Source organism: Primulina huaijiensis, chromosome 13 (genome assembly GCF_012295235.1).
Source record: "Primulina huaijiensis isolate GDHJ02 chromosome 13, ASM1229523v2, whole genome shotgun sequence".
Taxonomy (NCBI): domain Eukaryota; kingdom Viridiplantae; phylum Streptophyta; class Magnoliopsida; order Lamiales; family Gesneriaceae; genus Primulina; species Primulina huaijiensis.
In genome coordinates, this window is record NC_133318.1 from 518,814 (window position 1) to 540,277 (window position 21,464).

At 35.0% G+C, this 21,464-nt stretch overlaps 2 protein-coding genes across 2 annotated transcripts in view; both read left to right on the forward strand.

Moving 5' to 3' along the window:
* Positions 1-599: 599 nt before the first annotated feature.
* The window catches only part of LOC140990917 (uncharacterized), a 57,453-nt gene continuing 36,588 nt past the window's right edge, over positions 600-21,464 (forward strand). Inside the window, exon 1 of the mRNA XM_073460781.1 lies at positions 600-952. The gene's annotated coding sequence lies outside the window, so the exon portion shown is untranslated. The remainder of the gene's footprint in view (positions 953-21,464) is intronic.
* Positions 12,060-14,590, forward strand: LOC140990918 (uncharacterized). Its single transcript, XM_073460785.1, has 4 exons — positions 12,060-12,200; positions 12,623-12,730; positions 13,835-13,993; positions 14,125-14,590. Exons 1-4 carry the CDS (start codon positions 12,188-12,190, stop codon positions 14,322-14,324), a joined length of 480 nt encoding a protein of 159 aa, XP_073316886.1. The 5' UTR covers positions 12,060-12,187; the 3' UTR covers positions 14,325-14,590.

Below are 21,464 nucleotides of genomic sequence, written 5' to 3' on the forward strand. Positions count from 1 at the left end.
ATATATGTAAAAGATTTCATTATTGTCATGTAGTTGTAATAGTAGTTTTTGTCTCCTCTAACTTCAATTCCATGACCTTTCTTTGAATGCTATGATCCACGACCTTAATCTCCGAATTTGACTTTGCTCAAAACAGCAAACATGTAGGGCATTGTCTGTAGATGAATTTGGACTTTTGGTTCACCTTATTTGGTTAAATATTGAAATAGTTATGATTTTTTTTACTATAAGTTGGTCATAGTAAAAGTAAATATGTCATCTTTTTTATATTTACATAATTTGACCATCTTAATGAATTTTTTATGCATTCATGTCTTCTGCAAAGTTGTAGATACTTCCCCAAGGATTCCAAACATGTTTTAATCACCTCAATTTAAATTTTATAGCTTGAGTTATCATTATTTTACCAATATATAAAAAATTTGAAAATAAAATATATTTAGTAAGATATTTAAATATAAAAAAATATTAAAATATCATAATTTTATAATTTTAATGGGATTTAAATTTTAAAATATAAATTTTAATATATAATAATTATTAATTTTAAGATTTTTCAGTGAGCTATTCTTGCGACAAAGAAACTCGGAATCATTGCATCATTTGAAGCACTAAGGCAACCGGTAGTCATAAAGCCGTCGCTATCACCAGAATTTTGCCGTGAAATCAACGGGTCGCGTGTGTTAGCCTTTCGTTCGAATTCGTTGATCTAAATCGTCATTTGGTCCTAATCCAACCATCCAAAGCCTTGGTCACTCAACACCCTACATCCTAACACCGATCTCCACCATCCCCGCCGCCCAGGTTTCCGGGATTTTGAGAGAAACCGTCGCGAATTCTTCGCGCTGAACAAGCAGATTTCGAATTGAAATTTCAGCCTTCGATTTCGATTCCTCTTCAATCCGTTTCATCTCAATTTTGTCCATAAACATTGTTGGATCGACTCAAAGAGGTATAAAGCTCGAACCTCGATTTTACTTTGTTTCGATGTTTATAATAAATTCTTAAAAGTGTCATAGGGGCGTTATAAAATGGTTGGGTAGTGTCGAATTATATTGAATTGATTGAAAACATTTTTGGAAAAAAACACGAGCTGCCTCAATTTCCAGATTCCACGCAGCAAGTATATGTCAGTATTTGGGGTTGATTGAGGCCGGTAAAGTTGGTGTTTAAGGTCTGACGAATATTTGATGATGCGTTTTATGATTTCATTGTTGTTGTGTTGTGAGATACTTGGTAATGTATTTTATGGTGGTGTTATTTATATTTGGTATTTGGATGTTGGATGTAGTATTTTGGGATGTTTAATGATGTGCTAAGTTTAGGTTTGTTGATTTGGTTATTTTTGAATAAAATTACACTTTTCTGTCTTAGTTTAGCATTAATTTATAGAGATACATTCTAGTGTATGCTTGAGCTCGATTATATTTTTAACGAGCTCGAATCAAGCTAAAATTTGAGCTCTATTGCATGCTTAATGAGCTTGAAAACGAACCGAGCTTGAGCTAGACTCGTAAAACATGATGAATGAGCTATTAAGGAATCGAGCTCGATTTATTTGCTATTCGCGAGTTTAGTAATTTCAAAACTAGCCGAGCTCAAACTTCATGATAAAAACTCGAATCAAGTTCGAGCCTATACATAAATCTTAAACGAGCCGAGCTCGAGTCTCATACTTTTCAGCTCGACTTGGTTCGTTTACATCCCTAGTCACTCAATCTTATTTTTACAAAAGAAAATGTCAACTTAATGGATGACTCTAGCATCCACAAATTCTACTCACATAAAGCACAATCAGGATTTTACAGACAAGGTGTGCTCATATATATTATATTATATTATTATGTTATGAAATAAAGTATGTGTGCATTACTTAAATTATCAACATGACAACATCCAACATCATCGGACTTTTGGTGTAGATTTATATATTTGAGATTACATCTACAATTTAGACCATATTAATTTAAACACAACCAATCATATTTAGCAATCATAGATTATAACATTTTGATATAACTTGTTGACCTAAAATTAAAGAGGAAATAAAAGTTTAAAGCCGTTACAGAATAATAAAAAAAAATCTGTTTGCACATGTAAAATAAAAAACTACAAATTATCAACCAAAATTAAAAACTAGAAATCTGCCAACCAATTAAATAAAGAATTTTAATTTTAAAAATATAAATATGACACTAATTGTGACAAAACTAATAACCCGTGAGCCTAGCTATGAACGTGGACAAATCACAAAAGTGGGTAATGAAGTTAAATAACGCCAAAAGATGCCATATGAAACCAGCTACCTACCACCTAAGAAGGATGTGAAGCAAATAGCGGAATTGCACTTGCCTGCATAGAACATTACTAAAGCTTGTCGTGGCCAAACCCAAGAATCAACTAAATGTCATATGTATGAATATAAATGAGGAATGATAATGATAAATTGCTCAATTAATTATGGGAAAAATGAAATGAAAATTATAAAGGATTTATTTATTTATAATAATACGCAATGATGATATTTTTTTGGCTTAATTAATGTGCAAATCCATTTATCTTTTCCAAACCATTTGGACGTGCAAACGAGTGTTCAAGAGTTAAATGTATTTATATTTTTTTTACTCAACGTGGCAATGTGCAGTTATGATATTTGATTCTGGTTTCAGTTACAATTACACTAATGAATGTATTTAGTTAGCCTTAGTAATGCTCAAATAAATGTATTTATGTATATATATTCTTATGCCCTAGCTAATATTTTACTTTTACATTTATATCCCTACTGTTTTTTAGTTTTGTTTATAATAGTATATATATTGAATAAAAGGGCAATGTTGCTAATATTTGCTTGTCTAAGTCTGCAGATGAAGTTTTTGGATTTTGGAATACCAGGTGGTCCAGATTTCTTACTATTAAAAGAGGCTCCAAAGCCCACTTGCCGAGATTGTGAAATTGTGATTTTTTTTTAATTGAGTAGTTTATTGGTTATTTGTACTCACATTTATATAATTGGGTTTGTTATGATGCTTTTTTTGGTTTTCCACAAGGTTTGTGTGATTCTTCAAGGTGGGGGTGGATGTGCAGAGTTCATAGCCGTTCCCCATTCTCATGCTCTGAGAATTCCTCCGAGAGTTACCCTTGCCCAGGCAGCAGCTTTGCCACTAGCGTCATGCTTAACTTTATATGCGTTTTCAATGTGGACGACCATTGCCTCTGGAAAAACAATCTTGGTATTTTCATTTTTTTAAACTAAATTCTTTATGTTGAAACTTTAAAAACATTAATTTTGAGAGCAATTGCAGATACATTGGGATGCAGGGGGAATTGACACGATTGCTATTCAATATGCTAAGCATGTACTTCGTTGTGATGTAATTGCAGTAGCAGGTAGTAATGGTTATTATTTTCATTTTGATTTAATTTATTCTTTGCAAACGTACATAGTTGTATTTGCACTTATTTAATTTCCATCTAATATTGTGTATATAAGTCAACAACTCTGAACCAGTTTTTATAAGGACTTGCATAGATCAGTGGAATAAAAGGATATGTAATATGCAGAAAATCGAAATAAGCAATAGGAGACAAGATCGTTAGGTGGTCCGGCCAAAAGAAAAAAGACCTATATTTGCGGAGACACTATTACTCTTGTCAATGTACACGATTTCAAAAACTCACAACGATACAAATGCAATTACAAGAACTCACTATGTTTCCTTCCTCACACACTCGAGAAGACCCTCTTGAGTTAACTTAAAGAAATGCTTTTCTCTATATCTCTTGCCTCCTTCAATCAGAATCATAGGCACTGAAGCGCACAAGGGCCTTGAAACCTGAGGCGCAAGGCGAGGTGCGCCTTACCGAAGCAAGACACACATTTTTTATTTAAAAAAAAAATATATTTATCTTATAATAAATATATTAAAATATGAATTATAATTAAGTCACAATGTCATACAAAAAATAGTCTTTTGGATTGATTAATTTCTTATAGTTTTAGCCAGGGTCTTCTCGATTCTCCAAATTTTCAGAAGTCGACATTAATCTGGAGAAAAAATTGCAACCGTGAATATGTATATTACATCAGTAATTCAGTATATATAATAACATAAATTAATAAACCATGCAGAAACCAAACAAAAACATTACATAATAAAAATTAAAAATTGAAGGAAAACTAGACTACTAGAGTAAAATTTGCAACCATGGAATATGAATATCCATGATTCCATGTGCTTGAAATAAATTAATATGCAGAAAATAATACCTAAAAAATATCTTACTTGATTATTTGGAGCCTTCGCTGCTTGCTGTCTTATGCTTCTTAGTCGTTCTTCTGGGCAGCTTTTTACTCGCTCTCTTCTTCTGATTCTGACGTTAGGTTGCTAGGGTTTTGGTTTGAGATTTTTGTTTTAAACAAGTAAGTAAAAAAAAAATTATTTTTTTATTTTTTTAAAATTCACTCAGGCGTGCTCTGCGCGCCTGGGCTCGCCTTAGTGAACCGCTGCGCTTGGGATGACCCCAGGCGCATCGAACGAGAGGCGTTCGCCTTTGACAACTATGATCAGAATAACATCTCAGTTTCTATTTTATCGATCAAATAAAATCCCAGCGCTTCAATATTATTCCCTTTCAAACATTGAAAGCTACTGCAGAGGTGTACGTGCTCTTAAGCTGCTTCTCTTAGTGTTAACTGCATCAATCTGTGATGGTTACAAGTCTGATTGGTTCTCTTTATCTGTTAGCACTAACTGCTAGTTGGTTTATCCCATCAACCGTTGCATCAGCATGAGTTAAATTTGTATCACTTCTTCTTACAATTCTCCACCTTTGTTACAAATCCAAGGCTCCATAATATTGCCTCCACAAGTCCTGCTTCAGGGCTTCACATCACTGGTTGAATCGATCAGGTTGCTTATTCGCACTCCACCAGTCTCAATGATTTCCCATTCAAAATGTTGTCTCGCATCTTTATGTTTGGATATTTCATGAAACACTTGATACTTGGATAATTGAACCGTGCTTTGTCTATCACAGAAAACAGTCACCCTCCTTTGCCCAAATCCAAGCTCTGTCATGAAACATTTCATCCACATATCTTCTTTTATCGATTCTATGATTGCAAAGTAGTTTCCAGATTTATTTATTTCCTATTTTAAGATCATTCTATTTTTTGGTATTTGTATTTTCTATATTTGGGATTAAGATTTTTATAGTTTAGTTGTTTCCATATTTTAATTGAATTAGAGCTCTATATATGTGTCTATTACTTATAAAGAAAATTCAATCAACATGAATAATGTTTCAACAATATCAATTGAGTTCAGTGTTTTTTCTTTGTAACACCCCTTTCCGCTGCACCAAAATTGGTATCTGAGACTTACCTGAATTTGATGGCTGAAGATGGTTCCAGACTTCCAGTGGGAAAACTTTTAAACTTGTGCTGCATTATTACCTCCATAGTGGAAACTGTGAAGAAAGTGCTACCACAGGTTGCAACATAGCCTTTTAACGGACAACAATACCAAACGCATTAATGACATCAGTAGTAAGATATTTTTGTGTCAAACTTTCAATGCTAACTGCAAAATCTGAGGCAACATAACCAATTATAATATTAGCTTCCTTTTCAACGCCTTCAAATCTCAAACCAAAGTTTGTAGCGCCTTTAACATATCCAAGTATCCACTTCATGACTTGCCAATGTTCTTTTCTAGGGTTGGCCATGATTATATGCACTAGAGTTACTCCATAAATCTCAAACCAAGGTTTGTAGTGCCTTTAACTTATCGAAGTATCCACTTCATGGCTTGCCAATGGTTAGACATGATTCTATGGACTAGACTTACTACATAGGCTAAATTAGGTGTTGAGCATGCCCATGTGAACAGTAAACTCCCAACTGTGCTAGCGTGTGGTACTTTGCTCGTATATTCTTTATTTTCTTATGTTTGTTGAGATTGTGAATTGGACAGCTTAGAATGGTGAGCTATCAGACCCTACACCGGTTTGCAATCTGGCATATTAAATTGTTCCAACACCTTCTGAAGATATCCCCGTTGAGTTGAGAGCAACTTTCTTTTGTTCCTATATATGACGATTTCCTTGCCTAAAATATTTAGAAGCTTTTAGATCTTTCATTTCAAACTCTAAATTCATCTCTGAGTTTTTGAATTTCTGTTGTATCATAAAATGCTATGAGCATCTCATCGGCATACAATGGGAGATGCATCAAATTTCCATTTGTCAACTGCTTGATGTATATACAACAATCATAGTTGCTTCTTCTGAAGTTATGGTTGATCTTAAATAATCAAATAAACTATATCATTACCTCGGGGCTTGTTTCAAGCGTCACAAGGATTTGTTCGACGAACAGACCAATGACACCTTGAAATCAGCTTCAAAATTTTCTGGTTCGGTCATATATATATATATATATATATATCACTTCATTCAAATCTCCATGTAAGAAAGCCTTAACATCTATGTTATGGTCCCGAGTTTTGGATCTTGTTAAGAGGTGGCTACTGAGTTAATGGTGGAAATTTGAGGCTCGTGTTAGGAGGGAACCTTACGATTTCATCGGTGATATGAGGCTCGTTAAAAAGAATCTCAGGATCTTTTACCACTAAGGTTTTAGGAAAATTACTTAATTATTTTTTCCGGTACAGTTACTAGTAAGTACAAAGAATTCTTCTCATCATCGATTACTAAAAGATCAAGATAGATTTCCTTATCAACTACTAAAGATAAACTCAAATCCTAAAGATAAAATCCTTCTCCTTATCCTAGTATGTCATGACCACTTTAGCCCAACATGTCCTAGGCCCACCTGAGTCGTCGAGCACCGGCCCAACACATCAGAGTCACGGGATATAGGTTATCGAAGATATATTGTTGGGAAGTCTGTGAGGTTCTCTCAATGATGAGCCTCTACAAATAACAATTATTAAAAGAGTGAGACAAGTGAGGAAATTGAACAAACACGCCATAAACATTGCAAATGGGAATTTCATTGTCCCATAACTGGATACGTTACTTGTGAACGTAACTTAGCACATATCCCATATTTATAGAACACAAAGGATATGGTCAGTTATCTTTCATTTGAAAAATAATCAAATGTATATATAGTAAACTAGAGTCCTAAAAAGATTCCCTATCCATTATCTTTGAAACTAGTGGGCTGGATCTGTGTTTGGAGCTAATCAATGATCATAACATCACTCCCCTCCTGAAGAACGTGTTTGTCCGCTGGCACACATGAATGAAGGGACCCGCTCAGTCACGGTGGAAGCATCTTCCTGTGATGCATCTGTAAGATACAATCCTTCCCAATACATTAAAGCTTCCGTTTGGGCATTGTGCACTCTTCTGTCCGAAACAGCTCGTGGAATGGGACAAATATATTTTCTTGATTTGGGGGCAGCATAGGGCTGCTGCGTAGCTCTCCCCGATCTTGTTCTTCCGTGTACATGGTTGACTAACGTTTGCATATCCCTTCCAACTGATCAAGAAGTGCTTGTTTTTGTTTCTCGGTGGCTGCCTTTTGCTCTTGATTTATCCATGGCGACTAGCTCTTGCACCAATTTGTTATGGTCCCTGGTTGTGGATCTTCTCAATGGGTGTTAATGAGTTTATGGTGGAAATTGAGGCTCATTTTGGAGAGAATCTCACAATCTCATAGATTATTGAGGACTCGTTAAAGTGAACATCATGATCTTTTAGCGCTATGCCTTTAGGAAATTACTTCTTAATCATGTATTCCCATATAATCACTTATAAATACAAAAAAGATACTGATGCAGCACAAGTTAATATCTTGGTTTTCTGTTTATTATTTTTAGAATTTTTAAGTTATTAGTTACATTAAAATTCTTAGTATTTTAATTGCATTAACACTAGTAGTTTAGTTATAATAGGATTCTTAGTATTTCAATCATGTTATGATTAGCATTAGTAGTCTATTTGAATTCTTGGTATCCAACTTGACCTAGGACTAGGATTAGTAATCTATACAAGTCTGTCATTTGCATTCAAATATTAATTCAACATTTATAATATTTCAGTTTATATATTATTTTTTCTCAATTCAATTGAGTTTTTATTGTTTCTTTAAAACACCCCTTCCACTACACCAGTACTTCTACTTGTCTTAGCACTTATCCCATATTTATGAAACACATGTGATATTGACACTTATCTTTTATTTAAAAAATAGTTAAATAGATAATAGGAAACTAGAATCCTAAAAATTTAAGTAAACTAGATTCTGTCTGTTATCTTTGAAACTATTGGGCTGAATCTATGTTTAGGCCGCATCAATGATCATAGCAGTGTAGTTACTCTAATTCAAGATCTTCCTTTGCCACTATAGATCTTATAGACCTATGTTTAACCGTGGGGGAGAGAATCTCGAGTGTCCACCTCTTCAACCTGCGAGAAGCCTTTTGTAATCAAACTTGCTTTATAGTTTGGCTTCTTGACACCTGGTACACCCTCTTTTCTTTAGACCCAATGATTCTCTGATTCTTTGGTTAGGTAGTAATTCCCAGGTTTTGATGGGAGTCAATCTCTTCTTTTGTGGCATGAAACCAATGTTTTTTTTCATTAGAATCCATAGCTTATTGTAAAGATGCTAGCTCGTTTTCTTAAATATCAGAAGCCACAAAGAAGGCATATGAGATCAGATCCGCATAGCCAAACCTTTCAGGAGGTTTAATTTTGTCTCGCTCTTTTTAATTGATAATCATGATCATGTGATAGGTGTTGAGCCATAGTTTCACTTTGATCATGGTCATTATTATCAATTAAAAAGAGCGAGACAAAATTAAACCTCCTGAAAGGTTTGGCTATGCGGATCTGATCTCATATGCCTTCTTTGTGGATCAGTAACAAATTCCTCCTTAGTTGGATCTGTGGCTGGAAGCTCAATCTCAATTGAGGTGTCACATGATGTATCACCATGTGCAATAGGGAGTTATACTTCTAGGCATTTCCTTAAATGGAAATACATCTTGTCTGTGTGTTGATGGCCAATTCCATTATTTCTGCCTTCTGCTCATCAAAATGCTTCAGGAAGTTTCTTTCTCCTCCGAGAGACTTTGCGACTTTCTGCAGCACAAGTATAGTGTTCATTCTTCTTCCGCACAATCCAAAGTCGCCCTGTACATCAAAATGCTCCACCATGATCTTTGTAGTCATCTTCTCAATTGAATCAGCCAAGAACCCAGCTATGGTACCAATTGTAGTGATTTAATTTCCACTTTAACACACGAATATATCAAGAACTCTAAACCAGTCCTTATTTGGACACGCGCATATCAATGGAATTAAAAGAAATATAATATGCAGAAAAGCGAATAACAAAATCAATGGAATTAAAAGAAATATAACATGCGCATATCATTCTCTTCTAAATGACAAAAGTTCTTGCAGAAGAGTATATGCATTTCAACAGCTTCTGTTTGTTTTATCTGCTTCGACTAGTGATGTTCTCACAAGTCTGATTGGTTCTCTATAGCACGAACTACTAGTTAGTTCATCCATCAACCATTGCAATGACACGAATTGAATTTGTGACACTTCAGCTTATAGTATTTTAACTATTCGCATACCCGTGCATTTGATTCTTGCAGTGCACTCGGAGAAATCTGGTGTATTTGAGTTATCTATGTTTAGGAGAATAAAATGTTGCTTCATTTTAGCTGTTTTCTATCACAATATTGTTTTTTCTTCGAGGTTATACTGGATAATTATGATAACTGAGTAGTGATTACAACTCTCTCTGACTGTAATAGAGTTCCCGAAGAGATGGAGTTTACTCTTTTTTATTCGGAACCTTACTTTACTTCTTAGGAAGTTAGAGATTAATGAATTTTATATCTAGAGCCAGCTGTGTTGACCTGCTACATGTGTTCATGTATTGGTTCGAAATGGGAATTGATGTGTAATTTGTGATATATTGGATTGATTTTCTTCGACACTTCATAGTCCAAATGTTCTCTGCTCGGCATGTACTTAATTTCCTTGGAATATATGGTGGGACATGTGATATAAGAGAATTTGTTAGGCTGGTTCCTGGATTTAAATAACTCCAAACAAAAGACAAGATTGAAGAACAAAGGTAATTCAAGAGCTGAAATATAGAGATAATATTGATAGTATTTTCCCAGAGAATATCTCTGTAATTCGCTAGGGAAACAAACAGAATAACAAATGAACTGAATGCATCTCTCCTAACAAACTCCTCTATTTAATCCTTCTCTGCCCATCTAGATTCTTCGGGTTATTTCGAGATATAGGAGGCTTGGGCCTCTTCTGATCCATTTGGTCTAGGTCCAGTATAATTGGGTCCATAACAATACCCCACTCCTTCAAATCAGCCTTGTCCTCAAGGCTGAAGTTAGGACTTTGACACTTGTTTTGCTCCATTAATACTTCATGTTTTTTCAACAGTAAAGGGTCAATAATTTGAAACCCCCAGTAAAGAACCTTAGGAAGACTACAAGTCTGATGGCCGAACCACAAAGTGCTACTTTTGGTATTCCTACCGCTCTATTCATTTCATCATACAAAACCAGCATAAAAGATGTAGACTTTAGTACAGCAATCAAACCCAAGCCATATATCATCCCCAACAACAGATTAGGTGGCAGGTAACTTAAAGATCGAAGTAATTGATTGGAACTGCGAAAACTGTTTTCAGGCCCAAACCAATTTCTGATATGACAGAGGCTATTATAGAGCACTTAGAGTCACCATCGAAGTAGTTAAGGATAGGGATGAATCTGTAGGTGATGGTCACAAAACTGACTCCTCAACAGGAAAGCAACCTGCCACAGTAGCTTTGACTCTAAAAGGAAATCCAATAAATGACCATTCAGTCCTGATTGATATCTCCCTTTGATCATCTTCATCCCCTTCGCATTTGATTCTTCTTGCTAGAATCTTCACAGGTTCATAATCCAAGCACACAATTGAGGGAGTCATCTCATCCAAACACAGTCTCCAAGCAATTATTAGCATGAAATCCACCCCTTACACTCTAAATACTCTTATGTCCATCGTAATTGTACAAACCCCTATTTCCAGAACTTTACACACCTCAATCACCCTATCATGATATTAATCTCCTCCCCTACACCAAACAAGCTCTTTTCATCAATAAGCAGTCCCGGTTTCTTCCCCAAAACTGTTTCAAATAAAATAAAACGAGTAGACAAATGCTCATGTAGTAGGATAACAAATTTACTACCCGCAATTAAGAAGCTCTCAATTTCCACCTAGTGCCACAGTAACCCTCCTACATTGCAAATGGGCCATTGGCTATTTCTTCTCCCCACCGAACAATTCTGGGCCTTAAAAACTGACAGTCCATGTGCTCCTTTTTCTCCAGAACACAAATCTGTGACAAGACCATCTCAAAATCTTCATCGTCAAGCCCTACCCTCCACTCCTGCATCCTCGACGACTCGAAATCTTCCTTCAAGGACTTACGAGTTACGACCGCTATATCTTTGAAGCAGTTCCACAGTAAGCCACTCCTCACTCGCTTCCGGCTTCTTCCTTTTTATCAATTGTAACCATCAGAGGCTTCTTGGGTCTTCCGAGGGAATTCTTCTTTGCTTTCGTCACCTTCACTTTTTGCCATATCTCTCACAAACTCACATGTGGGTTCAACTATCTCAAAAACATTCCGATCAACTCCTCTTATGACTTGTCTCGATTCATCTCTGCCTTGGTCAGCCTCGTTGAAAATCGATAATTTCTCACCAACAGAGTCCTTGATCTTCATCGATGTAATCAAACCATGGTGTCCCTCTTCACATTCCTCACTCTCATCGGCATTTTTGTAAGATTCGCCTACAATTTGGTTAGTGAGAATGACTCGCCGGCCTCCTTCAGGATCACCCACCTTCTCACGATCATTAACTGTGTTGCCAAAAACCCACCGCTCCATCCGGGCTTGCGATTCAAACATCTTCGCCTGAGAATCCACCATTCTGGCCACTGTTTTAGTCAATGAAGTAATATTCTCCTGCATATCCTGGACGGTTTTCTCAAGATCCTTGATCTTTGCTTCTGAACGAGTAAGAGCCATTGTTTCTCAGCGGCAGGTCGGACCAATTTGTTGGGCTGGTTCCTGGATTCAAATAACAACTCCAAACAGAAGACAAGAATGAAGAACAAAGGTAATTCGAGAGCTGAAATATGTAGATAATATTGATAGTATTTTCCCAGAGAAGATCTCTGTAATTCCCTAGCAAAGCTAGTGCAACAAACAGAATAACAAATGAACTGAATGCATCTCTCGAAACAAACTCCTCTATTTATTCCCCCTCTCCCCATCTAGATTCTTCCAGTTATTTCGAGATATAGGAGGCTTGGGCCTCTTATGACCCATTTGGTCTAGGCCCAGTATAATTGGGTCCATAACAGAATTATCTGAATTTGGTAATTAATGTGACTAAAAACATTGTTCTTTCACACTGAAATTTGAAAAAAATACGTTTTTTGAGTGTGTTGGTGACTGCCTCAGCACCACTCCCATACCCCACCATCTTCTGTGAAATAGTCATCAAATAATATGCAACTAAGCGGACCTTTTTTGTAGGGATGGAAGAAAATCTGCAACTTTGCAAAATGCTAGGAGCAGAAGTCTGCATCAACTACAAAAAGCAGGACTTTTGCAAGTGCGTGAAGGCTGTAACGGGAGAAAGAGGTACTTGCAGAATTATCATACATTTTTTCTTTTCAGGTCCGTGTATGGTTAGATGACAATTATTGAGTTAAAAATTACAATTTAGTTTCAAAACATCATCACTTTTATGAATAGTGCAGATTCTTTTCCTTATGAAAAAGAGAGAATTATTTTACTAGCATGCATACAACAGTTTAAATAGGTCAGGTACACTGTTATATGCAGTATAAATATATATATAGATTTTAGCGGTGATATTCGTTGCATGTTGGGCAAATTTTTGTAATGGCATCTGGGAACTAATATTATCATTTTTTGATAAGGACTGCTAGATGTAATGTGAAAGCTTGAACATCATCAGCGGTACTTGTACATGATTATCTTATCATTTCTTGTAATGTTAAGTTAGAAGTTCATGAGTAAAGGTGTTGCTATGGCTATTATATTTGAACCTACAATATGTTTAATGATTGACAAAAATTCCCAGGTGGCTCATTGACATGTGGAAATGATGTGCATACTATATTTGCATAGTATTGTGTTGATTGAAGCATATCGATGTTGTCACATTACAATTCACATGATAATATGCTGATATGAGTAGCAGGTTTCCCCTTTCAGACGCAAGTAGAAATGTGAAGAAAAGTAGCGTATGAGTTTGTAAATAATCCCAAAAATACGTTCCTTTTGAGAATGGTGTGATCATTCACTGCTTATGTACTTATCCAATAAATGGGAAAAAGAATTTGGGTTGCACTTGGATAAAAGGATTTGATTTGGTGAGGGACTTTGGTGTATTTCAGATCCATCATAACCACCATTGCATCTGCACAAGTTGAGGAAGGAAATCCACCCAACGTAAATTCATCCAAGTAATCAAACGGATTTCAAAATCCATAGATTTCAAATCTCGCCATCCAATCGCAACCTAGGTAGATTTATTAGGATTGTATTTTACTGACAAATGCTTGATTTAGTTAATGACGTATACACTTCAAAAAGAATTAGAGCACACTTCAAAAATAGTTGATGAAGAATGTGATGTACCATCTTTGTCAGCGATGCCTTAGTTATCTTGTGAGACCTTTAATTGGTTTTATATTTAACTCAATCGTGTGTTTTTAGGGGTGGACTTCATACTAGATGCTAGTGGGGGAGCTCATTTTCAAAAGAACATAGATTGTCTGGCCATAGGCGGCTCTCTTATTATTTTAGGATCCAACAGCAAGAGTTGGGCAAATATTGACCTTTCAGTCCTCATGCATAAGGATATTAATGTCATAGGTAAAATCACTGCCCGACAATATTATTCCTTATCGTTTTAGATCAACTTTTTTGCTTAATTTATTTTTTCTTGTTGATACCAATACTATTTTAATGTTCCATTTGATTAATATTTGTTTAATGGTATGTAGGGGGGGATTTGCGGTATCTATTTTATGAAGAAATAGTATCGATTTTCTCTAATGTTGCAGCAAAAATTTGGCCAAAAATAGAATCCGGACATATAAAACCAATAATTGGTAAAGAATTCAGTTTCTCTGAAGCCACGGAAGCATATAAAGCCTTGGTGGCGCGCAGAATTGCAGGCAAAATATTATTAGTTTCACAATGACGATATTAATCTATCAATAATTCAAAGACTATTAAAGCATATTATTTGTTATGAAAATGCATCGAGTCCTAGTGGTTGCTATTATGATGCTATATTTAATATTTGAACTTTATTACTGCTGCCATATTTTATGAGCAAAGGAAATTTATTATTTGATTGTGTTGGTTTACAATGTTTTCAGTATAAATTTCGATTTCTATCTATATCTATATCTGCACCTGTATAAAAGTGTGAAACAAGGAGTAATGTTTTCCACTTGTGAATTATTATTTTTGTTCTTTTATTCTGTACTGTTCTATATAAATAAATCTAAAAATAGAAAGAGATATAAATGTAAAATTCAAAATTATTAGCCAAGGTATAAAATTAGAAATATAAGCTGAACAAAAAACATTTATTCATTACATACTAGTGTTACTTTATTTATTCATTTGTAATTTCATGATTGCATATTAACTTAGGTCGGAGAACATCTATTTTCTCTTTAAATGGTTTGGAAGAGACCAATCGTGTGTGGAATGAAAAAGAAGAAAATAGCGTTTAAAACCTTTCTCAATTTCATTTCTTCATGGCACGTTAAGCAAAAAAATTCGATATCGCACATTTAGCAAAAAAAAAAAAAAACAAATTCATCACTGCACATCATAAATTGTAAGATAATGGAATTGGTTATCCGTTAATTTAGTATTTTTAGAATAATTATTGATTTGTTGATAAAAATTATTATTAGGACAAAGTGGAGATAAATCTTCAAACCCAAACATAAATCCATCTTAATTCTTTACACCTCAAAAACTTTGTTTAAACTCTATAAAATAATAAAAATGACAAAAATACTTTTATATGTGCTAATTTTAATAATTGATTCTATTGGGCCAAAAAATGGTATCAGAACGGAGGTAAATTTATTTTAGAAATACAATATTATTACTGGGTAATTAAATGTTTGAGGAGGAAATTTTTCTCAAATAACATGAATTCGAACTCATGTTCGAAATTAATTATTTGCATTATATATTCCAAAACTTTGGAATATTTGGAACAAGAGATATAACTAAGATATCTTGGAATATTTTGAACAAGAGATTTAACTAAGATTAGATATTAAGAACAAAGTGTAACTCATCAGAGTCCTTGAGGTAAACTTATTATTCAGAATAATAGCTTCCAAGAAATAGTATCAGATTCCTCTAAACTCTCCGAAAATCTTAGAGAAATTCAAAATACGGTACAAAATTATGGCAGTGTGCTATATTATATACCATAAAATGAGGAGAAAATCCTTGAAAAACAAGAATAAATTCTTAGAACATTAAAGGATATTCAAACAGGAATTCAAACTCTAGAACAACAACCAAGTTCTAGTAAAAAGTCTTTGGAAGGAAGGTTACCACCATCTTTTGGTAATGAACCCTTATTACACCAAAGGAGAAAGACAAGGTAATACCAAAACTTTTAGCTGACGAAGAAAAAATGATCAATCTGATTAAAACTGTCTCAGAAAAAAAAATTAATCTGATGACAACTTTAGAAAGAATTGGTCTCGAGGATCTCCAAGACCTTGCGGAATCTTTTGCAAATCTCAAGGTCGTAGATCTAAAAATGAACACAATTGGGGTGGTTACCACTAAGAGAAAGTGTTGGATTTCATAATACAAATATGAGAGGACCCCAAACAGATTTTCATACTGGTGGAGAATCACACCCAACGGGAACAAGGTCGAGGACAAGTCAAATTTCCTTGCACTCAACACCTTACGAGAAATCTGTTTTAGAACATATACATCTTTATGGGGTTATGCTTAACCTTGATGTACTGGATTTCAAAAATAGAGAATATCTCATAAATGATTGGACATCGATTATGAGTGAAACGTCCACTACTCGTCTTCTTAAAAAGTATTAGATTTTTTTTAAAAAAAACTCTCACTATTTCGGCCGAAACCCATACACAATTATATAAAATATTTTTGACACCATTTAAAAATAAATCAACCAACTAACATTTGAAAATCAATGAAAATAGTCAAAACATAAAATCGTCAATCGTTTGCATATCCTAAATTAGCAAAATCGCTAAATCTAATAACCTCTCAAAAACCACTCAAAATCATAATCAAAGTCGTAAAAATATCTTTAACATAACTTAAAATCATAAATCATAACTAGTGCGGAAAACTAGCGCTGGTCCTCGAGTTACGTGCACCTTCAGTCCAGAAAAGTCAACCATCAAGACCTCCATTAACATTATTATCATAATCACCTGCATCAATCACACCTAGTGAGTCTAAAGACTCAACACACCATAATCTTGATAACAAGTAATACATATACAGATCACATACAACAGTGTAAATACTTGTACTTAAATTATCATTTTCATAATCGTGCATAACATAAACTTAAACATTTTCATAAACATCTTCATAAACTTTTTCATGAAGATACATAAATTTAAACAATAACATTTTCGTAAACATTTTCATAAAGATACATAAACTTTAAACGTAAACATTTTCATATCACATAAACATATCAACATAACCATATCATCATAAACATATTCATATTCATATCCATGTTCATGTTCATATTCATATCCATATTCATATTCGGTTTCGTTTTCGTTGAAGTCAGATCGTTAATTGTGACTCGTATTCGTATTCGTAATCATATTTGTATCACGTATTTGTATTGGGCGATTGATCCATCTACATGTAACCACAGTACTGGGCGGCGGAGACATCATTGACACTCTCACCCGTCAACTTAGTCTTGGCCTACGTATTAACATATCATGTCATTGGAAACACGATCGTTGGGCTCTCTCTGGAGTCTTTTCCCTCACGACATCTCCAATCGTATCATCGTATTAGTTACAATTACTTCACTTCCTTCAACGTTTCGTATTTTCATCACTTTATAAAAATTAAACATGCATGTATCTTTTTTCTTTTAAACCGAGCATGCAACATGTCTTTTAACGTTATCGTTTCATCATGAAAATCCATACACATTTAAAATAAACATTGTAATATATAAAAATCCATAAACATTTAAAATAATCATATTAGCATATAAAACAGCATTCATGAAACTGCCATAACGTTTAGTAATTTTCGAGTGTAAAATTACCGTTTTACCGCTAGACATAAAATTTCACGTTTTGACATTTTCTTAATTCCGTTGACTCTAGACCATCCCAAATAATTATTTATGCTTACATGAATTTTCTCGTATTTTTATTTAGCTTAAATCGATGATTTTTAAATTAATCTTTAAATATAACGTATTAATGCGTTTTAATCCCGAATTAAACCAAACTTTAATATAAAATTCCCATATTAAAAACTTAGACTTTTAATAATTATTTGGCTCTTGTGAACACGACTCGACCCCCGTTGAGCCATGTTTCAAATTTTAAAACCATGAGAAAGACCCTAATTCGAACCAACCCTCACTCTCTTGAGTCATCTTCGATTTTCATCGAGCCAAGCTCGAACCACCCTGAGCCAACTTCGAACCAGACCCTTTATGGATCATACTGGACCCTTCTAACACTTAGGATTCAACCCAAGCCCCAAAACTGAAGCCCCCAATTCAGAACCATAACCTGCCGAGAACTCCTTAAAGACAAGGACTCCTTGAAACGCACCTAGTAACCTAGCCAATGGACCAGCCCTTGAACCCTCCCTTCATGTACCCTCCTAGGACCCTAAGGACTTGACCTAGCCAAGCCCAAAGCCCCCTGGCCGAGCCCTTAAACCATGCGCAAGCTACACACACCTGCGCGACTTCCATGAGGCTGCACGAGGACTCCTTCCCAGCCCTGGTTCCCCTGACCCACACATGATCCTAGCCCAGCCCTGGCCGAGCCCAAGCCAAGCCATGCATGGTTCACCCCATAAACCGAACCTTGGTCCTTAAAACATGCAACTTCGGTTCCAGCTTGATCGTTTCTTATTTGCAGTGTATTAGTGCATCCTAGGACTCTTTAAATCATATAAAACATGCCCCTAACAAGTCCTAATCATGGCAGCCCCTTCTAGCACATATAAATCATGTTTTTGGAACAAAAATCAAGCTTTAAAAATCACCTTTGATGCATAAACGAAAATATAACAAAGTGCTCTTGTTTTTCGTGCAATTCATAAATAAGTACATAATATGGTGTGATGATGAGTAAAGGAAAGAGTATGGCATGCATTTGCATATTTAACGCATGAATTAACGTTGATGAATTGAAAAACGACGACGAGGACGATGGCTGAATTTTCCTTGAAGAACTTTCGAAGCTTTCCCTTCAACTTTGTGTGTGCCGCGTATTGTATTGAAAGAAATGGAGTTTGTATGATTTATGGGAGTGGGGCGTGAGTTTGAAGGTGTGGGGAAGGGTTTGGGGCTTTAAATAATTAAATAAAAGTACTAACAAAGTTTAGGTCCTATGGGAGTTAATTAGGCCCATTAAGATCCTAAGTGCAATTTAAAATTATTTTTTTTAATAAAGTTTGTGAATTTATTAGCCGGGTTGTGAAAACGTTCGTATTTTTGTTGAAAAATCAACACCGATAAAAATTACGTCCCGTCTATAAAATCACCTCAAAACTCTTTATTTTTAAAAATAAGAAAAATCATCAACCATATTTTAAATAATTAAAAACAATTATTTAATAAAAATATTTTACATTTTTCAGCCCTCGGTCTCTGTTCCTCGATCGCAACTCGAATAACCTTTAAAAGTATATTTTAATGTAACTATGTAGAAAAATATATTTTAAACATGTCAACATGCACAACATAATTAATTGATGCAATAAAAACAATTAATTGAAATACACAAGGAATTGAATAACTTGCATGCATGTAGTTTACGTGGACCTTCAAATTTTCGGGGCATTACAATTTTCCCCCCTTAAATTGAATTTCGTCCTCGAAATTTGCTCATCCTTGATAATCAAAATTTTAGACTTAATTCTAGTATCCCAATAATCCACGCTTCCGCTGCGCTACTCTGATAAAAACTAAGTTTTAGGATGTCCTTAAGTCTCCTTGATCCCAATTAAATTTACCTTCTAAATCTTCGTTTGCGAATCGTAACTTAAAAGGACCCATGATGACTTAGTGCTGTGTTACTATAACTCGAATTTCAACTTTTCTTACAATTCTCAATATAAAAAGAATGGATGACCACGCTTATCGTATATTACTTTCCTTATATTATACCCAAAGTGTTCATCATCCTATCATATTTCAACATTAAAATTTCAAACGCAACTTTTAGATTTTCAAGCCTAATATCGATTCATCTTACAAAATCCTTAATTAACATTTCTTATAACATTATAACCAAGATATCCCAAGTGTAAGGTCCAAATTAAGACGACGTAATTCAACTGCATGCAAATCTAGGGAATATGAAAAATGAGTAAATAATTGATTTAATTGCTTAATTTATTATGTGACGTGCATGATTATATGTAAAAATAGGATTTAATTGTCATTATGCATCAAATTGTATTTTTAAGGGATATTCAAGTTGCGATCGAAGAACGGAGACCAATGGCTGAAAAACGTAAAACATTTTTAATAAATAATTGTTTTTAATTATTTGAAAGATGATTGATGGTTTTTCATATTTTTGAAAATAAGGGGTTTTGAGGTGATCTTATACGTCGTGACGTAAATTTTATCAGTGTTGGATTTTCAACAAAAACTCGAATGTTTTGTCAACCCGGCTAATAAATTCACAAATGTATTTAAATTTTTTTTTAATAAGTTAATTAAGCACTAATGAGTCTAATTTACCTACTTAGTGGGCTTAAGCCTAATTAGTGAATAATTAACTATTTAATACTCAAAAACCCCCACCCTAAACCCATCATACTCACGGCACTTTACAGCAATTCTCTCCCCAAGTTTTCATGGCACACACACACCACAATTTGAAGAAAGTCGAAAATTTCAAGGGGAGTTTCAAGCCTAAGCCGTTGCCGCCGTTCTTCGCAAATTGTCAACGAATAATCGTGCGTATCAAAGGCACGCCATACATCTCTTTTTCTCGTCTATCACATTGTATTATCGTTTTAAACATTGTTGGTATGAAAATCATGCCATTCATATTATTATTTTCGAAATATTACTCATACATGTCTTAAACTTATGAATTTTGATCCAAACTCATGCTCTATACATGTGAAGGGGGCTACCATGATGTTAAGTTATGATCAAGTAAAGTTTTTGCATGATTTAGAGTCCTAGAGACACACCATACTCACGGAAACCACGAACGAATCAAGGTGGAACCGATATTACTGTCATATGGTCATGGGGTTCGATTTTCTAACATAGGGGGCTGGTTAGGTCGTGGCTTGGGGCCAGGGCTCGGCCAGGGGATGGTTCAGTTGAGCGTGGAGTCCTAACCACGTTGGGGCTCGAGTCGTGAGGGCTGGGAGAAGTCCTACTCAACTAGGACTCCTCCCCGAGAGTCTTGTGCAGCGCGCAGGTTGCGCGGCTTGTGCAGGGAGGTGGGCTCAGTCCGGGGCTCAGGGGCTGGGCTAGGGCGAGTCTTTAGGGTCCTAGGGAGATGCACTAGAGGTTGGTTCAGGGGCTGAGTCGTTGGTTAAGTCCTACGCGCACAACTTGGAGTCCTTGTCTTTGGGGACTCTCGGCCACAGCATGCATGGGAAGAAGTCCCGTTTTGTGAGTCTTGGTCAGATCCTATGGGTTAGCTTGGGTCCACTAGGTTCTTAAGTGGGTTGGGGAGAGGTTGACTCATGATGGTCCGGTCGTGGCTCGGTGACAACAACCAACATGGCTTGGGGTCGAATCACATAGGTCAAGTTAGAGTTTATTTTTGGAAAACAATTCAAAACACGACTCACGGGGGTCGAGTCGTGGTTCACGAGGGCTAAAATAATATAAAAAGTCTAAGTTTTAAATTTAGAAATTTTATATTAAAGTTTGGGATTTTTTCGGGATTAAAACGCCGTAAAAACGATTAATTAAGATTAATTAAAAAGCTTAGTATTTAAGCTAAATAAAATTATGGAAATTTTATTTTAGGCTTAAATAATTATTTGGGACATGTTAGAGTCAATGAAACCAAAAAAAGTCAAAACCGATAAATTTTATGTCTAGGTG

Excerpts from the sequence above, each read along its gene's own strand:
- LOC140990918 (XM_073460785.1), top strand. Across the intron at positions 12,731-13,834 it reads GGCTGTAACGGGAGAAAGAG|GGGTGGACTTCATACTAGAT; the intron begins GTACTTGCAGAA and ends GTGTGTTTTTAG. Across the intron at positions 13,994-14,124 it reads TAAGGATATTAATGTCATAG|GGGGGGATTTGCGGTATCTA; the intron begins GTAAAATCACTG and ends AATGGTATGTAG.